At 47.3% G+C, this 15,000-nt stretch overlaps 1 protein-coding gene across 1 annotated transcript in view; it reads right to left on the bottom strand.

The window, feature by feature from the left end:
• LOC138859623 (adhesive plaque matrix protein-like) overlaps positions 1–15,000 on the bottom strand; it is a 23,328-nt gene that overhangs the window by 5,151 nt on the left and 3,177 nt on the right. Inside the window, exons 3-13 of the mRNA XM_070115413.1 lie at positions 9,889–10,085; positions 9,679–9,813; positions 9,019–9,243; positions 8,269–8,403; positions 7,579–7,713; positions 6,829–6,963; positions 5,869–6,153; positions 5,449–5,643; positions 4,369–4,503; positions 4,069–4,233; positions 3,707–3,871 (exon numbers count right to left, since the gene is read on the bottom strand). Of these exons, the coding sequence (XP_069971514.1) occupies positions 3,707–3,871; positions 4,069–4,233; positions 4,369–4,503; positions 5,449–5,643; positions 5,869–6,153; positions 6,829–6,963; positions 7,579–7,713; positions 8,269–8,403; positions 9,019–9,243; positions 9,679–9,813; positions 9,889–10,085 (1,907 nt within the window). The remainder of the gene's footprint in view (positions 1–3,706; positions 3,872–4,068; positions 4,234–4,368; positions 4,504–5,448; positions 5,644–5,868; positions 6,154–6,828; positions 6,964–7,578; positions 7,714–8,268; positions 8,404–9,018; positions 9,244–9,678; positions 9,814–9,888; positions 10,086–15,000) is intronic.

The raw sequence follows: 15,000 nt of genomic DNA, 5'->3' as shown, positions 1-15,000 counted from the left end.
CTCTCAGCACATGCAAATGCGAGGTGCGGGCGGCCGAGGGGACCGCCCGAGACACAGGTAATCTGGGTGTGTTATTCATGAGATCATAACACCCCATTTTCAGCGGCCCGTTTGAATTCGTTAAGGGGCGGCAGAACACAGGCGAGGACTTTGTGGTAAGGAGGAGGGGGTGAAGAGGGGTCAAGGAGAGGGGGGGAGGGTTGGGGGAGAATTGGGGAGGGTTAGGGGAGAATTGGGGAGGGTTGGGGGAGAGAGGGAGGGGGAGGGTTGGGGGAGAGGCAGAGGAGGAAGGGGATTAGCAGGAAGAGGAAGAGGAGAAGGAATAGGAAGAAGATGAAGAAGATAAATATGAAGAAGAAGAAGAAGAAGAAGAAGAAGAAGAAGAAGAAGAAGAAGAAGAAGAAGAAGAAGAAGAAGAAGAAGAAGAAGAGGAGGAGGAAGAAGAGAAAGGGAAAGACAAAATAAGAGAGTGAACAGGTTAAGAGGATAGTAAATAAAAGGAAAAGGGGGAGCGAAGGGATGCGGGAATGAATAAAGGAGGTGAAAGGAGATAAAGAACGAGAATGAGGATGTCGAATTCAATTTAAGTTCTTCCTTTTGGGTGCCATCCCCTCCCTCTCCCTTCTCGCCCCTCTTCCCCCTTCCTCCCCATTCCCATTCCCCTCCCCTTCTCCTCTTCCTCTCTCCCCCCCTTCCCTCCTTCTATCTTCCTCTTCACCTTCCCCTATCTATCCTCCCCTCATCCTCCCCTTCCTTCTCTCCCCCCCTCTTCCTCTCTCCTTCCCTTCCCATTCTCTCTCGCCAGCCTTATTTCCGAGATTTGCCGGTAACCCTAAGAAGGAGCTTTTCATATTCCAGCGGTGGAGTCTTTCGTATTTTAAGCCGATCAGGAGAGAGGGGCGAGGGGGGGGGGGTAGGGAGAGAAGGGAGGGAGTGTCAGAGAGAGAGAGAGAGAGAGAGAGAGAGAGAGAGAGAGAGAGAGAGAGAGAGAGAGAGAGAGAGAGAGAGAGAGAGAGAGAGAGAGAGAGAGAGAATGGGTAAGGGAATGAGGAATGGGGGTGGATAGAGAGAGAATAGGTGAAGAGTGAGAGAATGGAAAGAAAGAGAGAGATAGAGAGAATAGGTGAGGAAGGGCGAAGCGAATGGGGAAGGAGTGAGAGAGAATAGGGTGAGGGGGAGGGATAGGATAGAGTGCGTAAAGAATAAGCCAAGGAAAGGGAAGAGGGAGGAAAGTTGGAAGGGGAGGAAGAGGAAGGAGGGAATGAGGGGAGAGGCAAGATGCCGGGATGAAGCAGGGAGGGAGGAGGGCAGGCGAGGGAGGAGGGCAGGGGAGGGAGGGAAGAAGTGTGGTGAGAGAGTTGTGAATTGAGGCCTTGGGTGGGTGGTGTGGAGGGGGGAGGAGCCTAGACTAGGAAGGAGTGAGGGAAGAGAGGAGGGGGTAAGTGAGTGAGTGAGTAAAAGAGAGAGGGAGAAGGAGAGAGGGATAGGGAGAGGGAGAAGGATTGAGGGAGAGGGAGAGGGAGAGAGAGAGAGGGAGAGGGAGAGAGGGAGAGGGAGAGAGGGAGAGAGGGAGAGAGGAGAGAGGAGAGGGAGAGAGAGAGAGAGAGAGAGAGAGAGAGAGAGAGGGAGAGGGAGAGGGAGAGGGAGAGGGAGAGGGAGAGAGGGAGGGGGGAGGGGAGGGGGAGGGGGAGGGGAGAGAGGGAGAGGGAGAGGGGGAGAGAGAGGAGAGGGAGAGGGAGAGGGAGAGGGAGAGAGAGAGAGAGAGAGAGAGAGAGAGAGAGAGAGAGAGAGAGAGAGAGAGAGAGAGAGAGAGAGAGAGAGAGAGAGAGAGAGAGAGAGAGAGAGAGAGAAAGAAAGAAAGAAAGAAAGAGAGCACGATTAAGAATGAGAGGGAAACAGAGAGAAAGGGTGAGGGCAAGGAGAGGAAACGCAGAGGTGAGGGAGACCAGGAAGAGGAGAGAGAGGGGGAAGGGGGGGGGAAGGAACGTTGCAAGTAGACAGGATTATTGCATGTTGCTTTAGGGGGCGGGGGAGAGGAAGACATGGGAGGGGGGGAAGGAAGCACAGAGGACGTGTGAGGAAAACAAGAGAAGGGAAGGTAAGAGGGAATGAAAAGGGGAAGAGAGGGAGGGAGTGAGGGGAGATCCAGAGTGAGTAGGAAAGGGAGAAAGGAAGGGGAAGGATGTAGAATTAAAGGAGTAATAGTATAGGGCATATGGCGAGAGAGAGAAAGAGAAGAGTGAGAAAAAAGATTAAAAGATAATAAAATGAACTGAGAGAAATATGTAGGAGAGTGAATGAATGAGTGATTGAAAGTAAGAGAAAGAACAAGAGCAGGAGCAAGAATATGAGAGCGAGTATGAGTAAAATAGAGTAAGAGCAAGAGTAAGATTTTTTTTTAAGAAAGAGTGAAAGAGAGTGAGAGTATGAGTAAAAGTGAGAGTAAGAGTGAGAGAGAGAGTGAGAATGTTTGAAAGAGAGAGTATGAGTCAGTGAGAGAGAGAGAGAGAGAGAGAGAGAGAGAGAGAGAGAGAGAGAGAGAGAGAGAGAGAGAGAGAGAGAGAGAGAGAGAGAGAGAGAGAGAGAGAGAGGAGAGAAAGAGAGGAGAGAGGGAGAGGAGAGAGTAAGAGAGAGAGGGAGAGGGAGAGTGAAAGAGAGAGAGAGAAAGAAAAAGAGATAGATAGATAGAGAGAGAGAGAGAGAGAGAGAGAGAGAGAGAGAGAGAGAGAGAAAGAAAATTGTATGTACCCCCCCCCCCCCCCCCATTATCCATCGGTATGTCGCATCGCCATCATCGGAAACCTTCGATTCCGGATATCTGGGGGGTGGGGGAGGGGGGAGGGGGGGTTTCCGTGGGTGTGTATGTATACGTATCTGTGTGTGCGTGGGTTTTCCTTGAATGTGTGTCTTTTTTGTGTGTGTAGATGTCCGCGGATGTGTACAATGTACCCCGCGTGTACATGTGTGTGTGCGTACATACAAGCGTGCGTGTAGATGTACTGTTTATTGATTGGAACGGAGAGCGCCACCCCCCCCCCTCTCCCCTCCCCCTCCTCCCTCAGAAAAAGTTTCAAGGAAAGTAAATACATAAGTGATAACAGGAAGAAAAATGAATTATAGAAAAAAAAATAGAATGATACGAAAGAAAAGAAAAAGAAGGAAAAATAATAAAACAAAAATATAACGAATATAAAGAAATATAATTAAAGAATAATAAAAAGGCAAAATAAAAGAAAAAAGAAAAGAAAAGAAAAACACGAACAGAAAAATAACAGAATGGCAAAGGAAAAGACAAAAAGAAAAAAATAATAATACAAAGAAAAACAAAAATGAAAAAATAAAACAAAATAAAAATAAAAAGAATAATAATAGAAAAGATAACCGCAACGCAAAGTAAAAGAAAGAAAATAAGGAGAAAAAAAGAAAAGAAAAGAAAAGAAAAAAAACGGAAAGGCACAGGTGAAGAAAAAACATTCGCGCGAGAAACAGGCGAACGCAGTGCAAAGTTCTGACAGTCAGATTGCAAATTGAGATGATGAATGCGGCCGCGGGGGAGGCGGGGGTGGGGGGGGGGGGTGAGGTTGGAAAGTGCGAGGTGGAGGCGTGGTTGGCACTTGAGAGGTTTAAAGCGCTGAGAGGTTGGCACTTGAGGTTTAAAGCGATGAGAGGTTGGCACTTGAGGTTTAAAGCGATGAGAGGTTGGCACTTGAGGTTTAAAGCGCTGAGAGGTTGGCACTTGAGGTTTAAAGCGCTGAGAGGTTGGCACTTGAGATTTAAAGCGATGAGAGGTTGGCACTCGAGGTTTAAAGCGCTGAGAGGTTGGCACTTGAGGTTTAAAGCGCTGAGAGGTTGGCACTTGAGGTTTAAAGGGCTGAGAGGTTGGCACTTGAGGTTTAAAGCGCTGAGAGGTTGGCACTTGAGGTTTAAAGTGCTGAGAGGTTGGCACTTGAGGTTTAAAGCGCTGAGAGGTTGGCACTTGAGGTTTAAAGGGCTGAGAGGTTGGCACTTGAGAGGTTTAAAGCGCTGAGAGGTTGGCACTTGAGGTTTAAAGCGATGAGAGGTTGGCACTTGAGGTTTAAAGCGCTGAGAGGTTGGCACTTGAGGTTTAAAGCGCTGAGAGGTTGGCACTTGAGATTTAAAGCGATGAGAGGTTGGCACTCGAGGTTTAAAGGGCTGAGAGGTTGGCACTTGAGGTTTAAAGCGCTGAGAGGTTGGCACTTGAGGTTTAAAGGGCTGAGAGGTTGGCACTTGAGGTTTAAAGCGCTGAGAGGTTGGCACTTGAGGTTTAAAGTGCTGAGAGGTTGGCACTTGAGGTTTAAAGCGCTGAGAGGTTGGCACTTGAGGTTTAAAGGGCTGAGAGGTTGGCACTTGAGGTTTAAAGCGCTGAGAGGTTGGCACTTGAGGTTTAAAGCGCTGAGAGGTTGGCACTTGGGGTTTAAAGCGATGAGAGGTTGGCACTTGAGGGTTAAAGCGCTGAGAGGTTGGCACTTGAGGTTTAAAGCGCTGAGAGGTTGGCACTTGAGGTTTAAAGCGCTGAGAGGTTGGTACTCGAGGTTTAAAGGGCTGAGAGGTTGGCACTTGAGGTTTAAAGAGCTGAGAGGTTGGCACTTGAGGTTTAAAGGGCTGAGAGGTTGGCACTTGAGGTTTAAAGGGCCGAGAGGTTGGCACTTGAGGTTTAAAGCGCTGAGAGTTTGGCACTTGAGGTTTAAAGGGCTGAGAGGTTGGCACTCGAGGTTTAAAGCGCTGAGAGGTTGGCACTTGAGGTTTAAAGCGCTGAGAGGTTGGCACTTGAGGTTTAAAGGGCTGAGAGGTTGGCACTTGAGGTTTAAAGCGCTGAGAGGTTGGCACTTGAGGTTTAAAGGGCTGAGAGGTTGGCACTTGAGGTTTAAAGCGCTGAGAGGTTGGCACTTGAGGTTTAAAGGGCTGAGAGGTTGGCACTTGAGGTTTAAAGCGCTGAGAGGTTGGCACTTGAGGTTTAAAGGGCTGAGAGGTTGGCACTTGAGGTTTAAAGGGCTGAGAGGTTGGCACTTGAGGTTTAAAGCGCTGAGAGGTTGGCACTTGAGGTTTAAAGCGCTGAGAGGTTGGCACTTGAGGTTTAAAGGGCTGAGAGGTTGGCACTTGAGGTTTAAAGCGCTGAGAGGTTGGCACTTGAGGTTTAAAGCGCTGAGAGGTTGGCACTTGAGGTTTAAAGCGCTGAGAGGTTGGCACTTGAGGTTTAAAGCGCTGAGATGTTGGCACTTGAGGTTTAAAGCGCTGAGAGGTTGGCACTTGAGGTTTAAAGGGCTGAGAGGTTGGCACTTGAGGTTTAAAGCGCTGAGAGGTTGGCACTTGAGGTTTAAAGGGCTGAGAGGTTGGCACTTGAGGTTTAAAGGGCTGAGAGGTTGGCACTTGAGGTTTAAAGCGCTGAGAGGTTGGCACTTGAGGTTTAAAGCGCTGAGAGGTTGGCACTTGAGGTTTAAAGCGCTGAGAGGTTGGCACTTGAGGTTTAAAGCGCTGAGAGGTTGGCACTTGAAGTTTAAAGCGCCGAGAGGTTGGCACTTGAGGTTTAAAGCGCTGAGAGGTTGGCACTTGAGGTTTAAAGCGCCGAGAGGTTGGCACTCGAGGTTTAAAGCGCCGAGAGGTTGGCACTTGAGGTTTAAAGGGCTGAGAGGTTGGCACTTGAGGTTTAAAGCGCCGAGAGGTTGGCACTTGAGGTTTAAAGCGCTGAGAGGTTGGCACTTGAGGTTTAAAAGGCTGAGAGGTTGGCACTTGAGGTTTAAAGGGCTGAGATGTTGGCACTTGAGGTTTAAAGCGCTGAGAGGTTGGCACTTGAGGTTTAAAGGGCTGAGAGGTTGGCACTTGAGGTTTAAAGGGCTGAGAGGTTGGCACTTGAGGTTTAAAGCGCTGAGAGGTTGGCACTTGAGGTTTAAAGCGCTGAGAGGTTGGCACTTGAAGTTTAAAGCGCCGAGAGGTTGGCACTTGAGGTTTAAAGCGCTGAGAGGTTGGCACTTGAGGTTTAAAGCGCCGAGAGGTTGGCACTCGAGGTTTAAAGCGCCGAGAGGTTGGCACTTGAGGTTTAAAGCGCTGAGAGGTTGGCACTTGAAGTTTAAAGCGCCGAGAGGTTGGCACTTGAGGTTTAAAGGGCTGAGAGGTTGGCACTTGAGGTTTAAAGCGCTGAGAGGTTGGCACTTGAGGTTTAAAGGGCTGAGAGGTTGGCACTTGAGGTTTAAAGCGATGAGAGGTTGGCACTTGAGGTTTAAAGCGCTGAGAGGTTGGCACTTGAGGTTTAAAGCGCTGAGAGGTTGGCACTTGAGGTTTAAAGCGCTGAGAGGTTGGCACTTGAGGTTTAAAGCGCTGAGAGGTTGGCACTTGAGGTTTAAAGCGCTGAGAGGTTGGCACTTGAGGTTTAAAGCGCTGAGAGGTTGGCACTTGAGGTTTAAAGCGCTGAGAGGTTGGCACTTGAGGTTTAAAGCGCTGAGAGGTTGGCACTTGAGGTTTAAAGCGCTGAGAGGTTGGCACTTGAGGTTTAAAGGGCTGAGAGGTTGGCACTTGAGGTTTAAAGCGCTGAGAGGTTGGCACTTGAGGTTTAAAGGGCTGAGAGGTTGGCACTTGAGGTTTAAAGCGCTGAGAGGTTGGCACTTGAGGTTTAAAGCGCCGAGAGGTTGGCACTTGAGGTTTAAAGGGCTGAGAGGTTGGCACTTGAGGTTTAAAGCGCTGAGAGGTTGGCACTTGAGGTTTAAAGGGCTGAGAGGTTGGCACTTGAGGTTTAAAGCGCTGAGAGGTTGGCACTTGAAGTTTAAAGCGCTGAGAGGTTGGCACTTGAGGTTTAAAGCGCTGAGAGGTTGGCACTTGAGGTTTAAAGCGCTGAGAGGTTGGCACTTGAGGTTTAAAGCGCTGAGGGTTTGGCACTCGAGGTTTAAAGCGCTGAGAGGTTGGCACTTGAGGTTTAAAGCGCTGAGAGGTTGGCACTTGAGGTTTAAAGCGCTGAGAGGTTGGCACTTGAGGTTTAAAGCGCTGAGAGGTTGGCACTTGAGGTTTAAAGCGCTGAGAGGTTGGCACTTGAGGTTTAAAGCGCTGAGAGGTTGGCACTTGAGGTTTAAAGCGCTGAGAGGTTGGCACTTGAGGTTTAAAGGGCTGAGAGGTTGGCACTTGAGGTTTAAAGGGCTGAGAGGTTGGCACTTGAGGTTTAAAGGGCTGAGAGGTTGGCACTTGAGGTTTAAAGCGCTGAGAGGTTGGCACTTGAGGTTTAAAGGGCTGAGAGGTTGGCACTTGAGGTTTAAAGGGCTGAGAGGTTGGCACTTGAGGTTTAAAGGGCTGAGAGGTTGGCACTTGAGGTTTAAAGCGCTGAGAGGTTGGCACTTGAGGTTTAAAGGGCTGAGAGGTTGGCACTTGAGGTTTAAAGCGCTGAGAGGTTGGCACTTGAGGTTTAAAGCGCTGAGAGGTTGGCACTTGAGGTTTAAAGGGCTGAGAGGTTGGCACTTGAGGTTTAAAGCGCTGAGAGGTTGGTACTCGAGGTTTAAAGCGCTGAGAGGTTGGTACTCGAGGTTTAAAGGGCTGAGAGGTTGGCACTTGAGGTTTAAAGCGCTGAGAGGTTGGCACTTGAGGTTTAAAGCGCCGAGAGGTTGGCACTTGAGGTTTAAAGCGCTGAGAGGTTGGCACTTGAGGTCTAAAGCGATGAGAGGTTGGCACTTGAGGTTTAAAGCGCTGAGAGGTTGGCACTTGAGGTTTAAAGGGCTGAGAGGTTGGCACTCGAGGTTTAAAGGGCTGAGAGGTTGGCACTTGAGGTTTAAAGGGCTGAGAGGTTGGCACTTGAGGTTTAAAGGGCTGAGAGGTTGGCACTTGAGGTTTAAAGCGCTGAGAGGTTGGCACTTGAGGTTTAAAGGGCTGAGAGGTTGGCACTCGAGGTTTAAAGCGCTGAGAGGTTGGCACTCGAGGTTTAAAGGGCTGAGAGGTTGGCACTTGAGGTTTAAAGCGCCGAGAGGTTGGCACTTGAGGTTTAAAGTGCTGAGAGGTTGGCACTTGAGGTTTAAAGGGCTGAGAGGTTGGCACTTGAGGTTTAAAGGGCTGAGAGGTTGGCACTCGAGGTTTAAAGGGCTGAGAGGTTGGCACTCGAGGTTTAAAGGGCTGAGAGGTTGGCACTTGAGGTTTAAAGGGCTGAGAGGTTGGCACTTGAGGTTTAAAGGGCTGAGAGGTTGGCACTTGAGGTTTAAAGGGCTGAGAGGTTGGCACTCGAGGTTTAAAGCGCTGAGAGGTTGGCACTTGAGGTTTAAAGGGCTGAGAGGTTGGCACTTGAGGTTTAAAGCGCCGAGAGGTTGGCACTTGAGGTTTAAAGCGATGAGAGGTTGGTACTCGAGGTTTAAAGCGCTGAGAGGTTGGCACTTGAGGTTTAAAGCGCTGAGAGGTTGGCACTTGAGGTTTAAAGGGCTGAGAGGTTGGCACTTGAGGTTTAAAGCGATGAGAGGTTGGCACTTGAGGTTTAAAGCGATGAGAGGTTGGCACTTGAGGTTTAAAGCGCTGAGAGGTTGGCACTTGAGGTTTAAAGCGCTGAGAGGTTGGCACTTGAGGTTTAAATGGCTGAGAGGTTGGCACTTGAGGTTTAAAGCGCTGAGAGGTTGGCACTTGAGGTTTAAAGCGCTGAGAGGTTGGCACTTGAGGTTTAAAGCGCCGAGAGGTTGGCACTTGAGGTTTAAAGCGCTGAGAGGTTGGCACTTGAGGTTTAAAGCGCTGAGAGGTTGGCACTCGAGGTTTAAAGGGCTGAGAGGTTGGCACTTGAGGTTTAAAGCGCCGAGAGGTTGGCACTTGAGGTTTAAAGCGCTGAGAGGTTGGCACTTGAGGTTTAAAGCGCTGAGAGGTTGGCACTTGAGGTTTAAAGCGCTGAGAGGTTGGCACTTGAGGTTTAAATGGCTGAGAGGTTGGCACTTGAGGTTTAAAGGGCTGAGAGGTTGGCACTTGAGGTTTAAAGGGCTGAGAGGTTGGCACTCGAGGTTTAAAGGGCTGAGAGGTTGGCACTTGAGGTTTAAAGGGCTGAGAGGTTGGCACTTGAGGTTTAAAGGGCTGAGAGGTTGGCACTTGAGGTTTAAAGCGCTGAGAGGTTGGCACTCGAGGTTTAAAGTGCTGAGAGGTTGGCACTTGAGGTTTAAAGCGCTGAGAGGTTGGCACTTGAGGTTTAAAGCGCTGAGAGGTTGGCACTCGAGGTTTAAAGTGCTGAGAGGTTGGCACTTGAGGTTTAAAGCGCTGAGAGGTTGGCACTCGAGGTTTAAAGGGCTGAGAGGTTGGCACTTGAGGTTTAAAGCGCTGAGAGGTTGGCACTTGAGGTTTAAAGCGCTGAGAGGTTGGCACTTGAGGTTTAATGCGATGAGAGGTTGGCACTTGAGGTTTAAAGGGCTGAGAGGTTGGCACTTGAGGTTTAAAGGGCTGAGAGGTTGGCACTTGAGGTTTAAAGCGCTGAGAGGTTGGCACTTGAGGTTTAAAGCGCTGAGAGGTTGGCACTTGAGGTTTAAAGCGCTGAGAGGTTGGCACTTGAGGTTTAAAGGGCTGAGAGGTTGGCACTTGAGGTTTAAAGCGCTGAGAGGTTGGCACTTGAGGTTTAAAGCGCTGAGATGTTGGCACTTGAGGTTTAAAGGGCTGAGAGGTTGGCACTTGAGGTTTAAAGCGCTGAGAGGTTGGCACTTGAGGTTTAAAGCGCTGAGAGGTTGGCACTTGAGGTTTAAAGGGCTGAGAGGATGGCACTTGAGGTTTATAGCGCCGAGAGGTTGGCACTTGAAGTTTAAAGCGCCGAGAGGTTGGCACTTGAGGTTTAAATGGCTGAGAGGTTGGCACTTGAGGTTTAAAGGGCTGAGAGGTTGGCACTTGAGGTTTAAAGGGCTGAGAGGTTGGCACTTGAGGTTTAAAGCGCTGAGAGGTTGGCACTTGAGGTTTAAAGGGCTGAGAGGATGGCACTTGAGGTTTATAGCGCCGAGAGGTTGGCACTTGAAGTTTAAAGCGCCGAGAGGTTGGCACTTGAGGTTTAAAGCGCCGAGAGGTTGGCACTTGAAGTTTAAAGCGCCGAGAGGTTGGCACTTGAGGTTTAAAGCGCTGAGAGGTCGAGGCAAGGTTGACATTTGAGGCTTAAGATTAGACTGGAGGTGTAAACTCTGAATGAAAGTGCACGCCTGAGGTTGGGTTGGGGTTGAGACCAGATGTGCAAGCCTTATATCAGGACGGAGGAAATGTGGTTAAAAGTTTAGATTGAAATACAACAAAAAATAGTTTAGATGAAGAGATAAGCTTAAGAAAATGAATAAAGTTGAAAGAGGAGGTTAAAGCAGAAAACAAAACAAGCATGAGTTAAGATAGAATAGTAGAAGAAATGAAATAGAAGAATAGAAGAGATAGAAGAAATCTTTCAATAGAAAACGAGCGAGGTTAAGAGGGAGACGATGAGGTTGAATCTTACTAAAAAGAAGCCAAGAAAATAAAGAATAAGATAATGATAATAAATAAATAAACATGATAAAAAAAAACAATAATAATAAGAATAAAAAAAATGAGTTGAAGTATGAGGAAATGGGAGTAGGGTAAAAAAGAGAGAATCCGAGAAAGTAAAAGGAAAATATGAATGAAGTTGAGGTTTAGAGAACGAATGTTTTTGAGGTTAGAAGGAGAGGATAAAGGGATGAGGTTGATGAGAAGCGGGGGTGATGTTGCGTTTTGTTGCACGGGAATGTACAAGGGAATTTATTTATTCAGCGGGATAGAGTGTACGCTTTTATTTATGTGTGTATAGCTTTGGTAATTTACAGAGCTGAGAAAAAACAGTTAAAATGATGAAAAGAATGGAACTAATCCTTAATATTATTTGATTAATGCAACTAAAGATGCATAAAAACCGCGGTTTTAAAAATTAACTAATCCCCGTTAAAGTTTAAAAATTAACTAATCCCCTTTAAGTTTAAAAATTAACTAATCCTCGTTAAAGAAACAATTAAAAACAGACGCAAAATACACCAGCATAACCCCAAAACTAAGCTGGACAAAGAACAACAACAACACAGGAAATACATCTTCGCAAGCAGGACCGATACAGTGGGGCCCACAAACAACAACAACAACAAAGTAGGGCCAAGATGAATCCAAAGGCGTTTCCATTTACGGACAGACCCCTCAACAACAACAACAACAACAACAACAACAGCAGCAACTACACAGCAGCAATAAAAACAACAACAACAATAAAGACAACAGCAACAACTACACAGCAGCAATAAAAACAACAACAACAATAAAGACAACAGCAACAACTATACAGCAGCAATAAAAACAACAACAACAATAAAGACAACAGCAACAACTACACAGCAGCAATAAAAACAACAACAATAAAACAACAACAGCAACAACAATAAACACAACAGCAACAGTAACAATGATAATGGCAACAACAACAACAAAAGAGATTTAAAGAGAAGAGGCCTTTGCCGATATCAGAATGGGGTCCATATACATGCTGGCCACTCAACAATAACACAGATAAAGATAAAAAAAAGAAAAATAAATAACAATAAAAGAGAGTAGAGAACTAAACAACAACAGCAGAAAAAGTAAGAAAATGACACACACACACACACACACACACACACACACACACACACACACACACACACACACACACACACACACACACACACACACACACACACACACACACACACACACACAGAAATAGAACAAAAACAACAACAATCATATCAACAGAAAAAATGTAAAAACAAAAACAACAAAAATCACAATAGAAAAAAACGAAAAAGATAAACCAACCAACCACAAGAGAGGAACAACGACAGCGACAAGCCACCGGCGCCGATAGGCCTGAGCCCTCCGCCGAGGAGGCCTAGGCGGAGCTCGGAATTGGCCCCCGCTCAGGCCCGTTCCTGTTGCCCTGTTGCTCTGCCGGTCGAACGGTCTATTGTATTTCCTCGGTGTGCCGTAAAACGAGTTTGTGCGGGAGACAGCCCGCGTTCGCTCGCTCGCTCGTGCGTGCGTGCGTGCGTTCGGTCGGTCCCTCCCCCTCCCCTCCCCCCCCCCCCCAGCTCGCCGATTGGGTGGTTAGTTTGGTTGACTTTTTGGCTTGGGTTGGTTGGCTCTGCTTGCTGTTTGTTTTGTTTGTGTTGATGGAAAGGTAAGAAATCTGACTTTCTTTCTTTTTTCTCTCTTACTTTTCTATTGTTTGTGTTGATGGAAAGGTAAGAAATCTGACTTTTTTTTTCTTTTTTATCTCTTTTTTTTCTTCATTTTGTTTCCTTTCGTCTCTCATCGGTCTGTCTCGTCTCCTTCCTTCGCTCTTTCTTCCGTATGTTCTTTTCTTTCTTTATCTGTTTTCTTTCTTTCTTTGTGCTTCCCTTATTCTGTCTCTCTTTTCCTCGTACTTCTTCTCATATCTTTCATCCTTTTATCCTTCCCGTGTCCTTCTTCCTCCCCCTTTATCCCTCCCTCCCTCTCTCTCCCTCCTTTATTCCTCCCCCCTTCACCCCTCCTTCCGACCATTGCGTCCCGAATTAAGTTTTCTCCTTATTTCCGAGGGGCAGAAAAGTCATTAATGCTGGTTTATTTTCAGTCGAAGAAGTGACTTGTTTTTTTTATTTTTTATTTATACATTTATCTTTTATCCGAATCTCTTTGTACTGTTATTTTTTTCTTTCACTCTTTCATCCTTGTTGTTTTTAATTTTTTAATTTTTTTATTTATTTATTTTTATCCGAATCTCTTTTTACTGTTATTTTTCCTTTCACTCTTTCATCCTTCTTCTTTTTATTTATTTATTTATTATTATTTTTTATCCGAATCTCTTTTTACTGTTATTTTTTTCTTTCATTCTTTCATCCTTCTTGCTTACGTGTCTACTTACCTTTCTAGTCTCTTTCTTGTCCATCTACTTGCTTACTTACCTATCCACTTACCTATCTCCCTGTATACTTCCCTACCTACTTGTACCTACTTACAAACCTGCGTAACTATGAACCTCTTTCCTCTTTCCTCTTTTTTCTCTCCACTTTTTCTTCTCTTTAAATTTCTGGCTTAACTTTGTCTGTGTTTCCCCTTCCTTCTCCTATCCCCTCCTCCCTCTTCTTTTTTTTTCTCTCTCGTAATTCCCCTTTCAATCTGAACCTTATACACTCATTTCCTACTCCCCCTCCCCTCCCCTCCTTCGGTCGGCGCTCCGCCGCTCTGATTCCTCTTTTTTCCCCTTCCCACCTATACCCCGTCTTTAACTCTCTCTTCTTCGTCCCCTTTTCACTCCCTTCTTCCTCATCCCTTTCCTTGGCTTTCCCCTTCCCCTCCCTCTCTTAATCCTGTCCCTCGTTCCTATTTGCCTTCCCCACTACCCCCCCCCCCCCATCTCCCCTTCTTCCCTTCCCTCCCTTCCTTCTCCTATCCTCTCTCCCTTCCCCTCTTCCCTAGTATATCTTACCTTCCCTCCACCCCCTATCCTCCCTACCCTTCCCTCCCCTTCCCCCCTTTCTCAGTATCCTCTTACCTTCCCCTCCACCCCCCCACCCCACCCCACCTCACCCCTCGGCCTCGCGTGCCAAGGCAGGGGTGAATTTCGTTAAGTTGTGCGCGATCATTTGTTAAGAAGTAGGCCTTTGGAGAACGACCTCCGTGGCACTTAGAGGGGGCACTGATTGGTTTGAGGGTGGGGGGGGGGTAGGGGGTTTGGGGAGGGGGGAGAAAGGCATTGCTATGGCGGTATGGGTGGAGGGTGAAGGTGGGAAATAAAGGTGGGAGTTGTGGAGGTGTGGATGGAAGGTGGAGGTGGTGGAGGTGGAAGTAAATGGGGCACAGGTGGGTTGGTGATGTTGAAGATGTAAATGAAGAGAGAGAGAAAGAGGGATGTAACGAAAAGCGGCAAGAGAAAAGGGGAAATATCGGAAATATGAAGGGAGAAGGAGGAGGAAAAGGAGAATGAAGAAGGAAAAACAGTAAAGGCGACAATAAATAACGCAATTCTAATAACACTATTTTTATTTTTTTCTATTTATTTATTTATTTTTTGTGTGTGTCAAAGAGACAGGCGCGAAAGATTGGAAAGGGAAAAGTACGATAAGAAGGTAGATAACAAATAACGAATTGAAGGAAGAAATAGAAAACAGGAAGAAGGATGTGAAGAATGATAAGAAGAAAGGAAAGGAAAGAAGGAAAGAAAGACGAAGGAGAAGACAGAGAAGGAGATCGAATTATTGGAAAATGTCAGAATGAGGATTGAGATCATCATGATAATCTTTTTATGCAAGGAAGATTGGGAATAGCCAAATCGGTGGATAAGAGAACAAAAGGGACATGGAAGAGGAGGAAGAAGACGAGACCAGCAAAGCGGTCCCTGGAAGAGGGAAGACCGGAGACCGAGTCGAAGGCGCGGACCTCGTCGCCCGTTTTTACTCCTGATTTTGTTCTCCTTTTTTGTCATCGATTTCGGTTTTCCGGCGAAATTGACATCCGCTCGTCGCTAATTGCTCATTATTGTTATTAATGAGCTGCGGGGAAGTGTGGAGAGTAATGGAGGGCGCAAGCACGCGCGCCGGGAGCAGGCTGCTTGACGGGCGGGCGGGCACGGCGACATTCAATCAGCAAGCAGGGCGGCGGCAGCAAGCGCGCTGGCAGACGGGCAGACGGGTCAGAGTGAGACAGACTGACTGACAAACAGACAGATGAACAGGTAGGCGGGGGGGGATATTCAAGCAGACAGGTAGGCAGGCTGATAAACAGGCGGGCAGGCAAGCAGGCTGGCTGACAGACAGACAGGCAGATGGACGGGCACAGCAAGACAGTCAACCAGGCGGGTGAGCAAGCAGACAAGGTAACTCACTCAAACAAGCAGACAAGCTGGGAGACAAAAACAAACTGACAGAGAGACAGACAGAAGGGCAGACAAACAGACTATAAGGAGACAAAGGAACAAGCAGACCGGCAAGCAAGCATATAGGCAGCCCTTGACAGACAGACAAGTGCCTTGACAAATGTGCCCGCGATAGGAAAGCAGGTGAG

The sequence above is a fragment of the Penaeus vannamei genome, chromosome 37 (assembly GCF_042767895.1).
Source record: "Penaeus vannamei isolate JL-2024 chromosome 37, ASM4276789v1, whole genome shotgun sequence".
Taxonomy (NCBI): Eukaryota; Metazoa; Arthropoda; class Malacostraca; order Decapoda; family Penaeidae; genus Penaeus; species Penaeus vannamei.
This window is presented reverse-complemented; position numbering and strand designations above follow the sequence as displayed.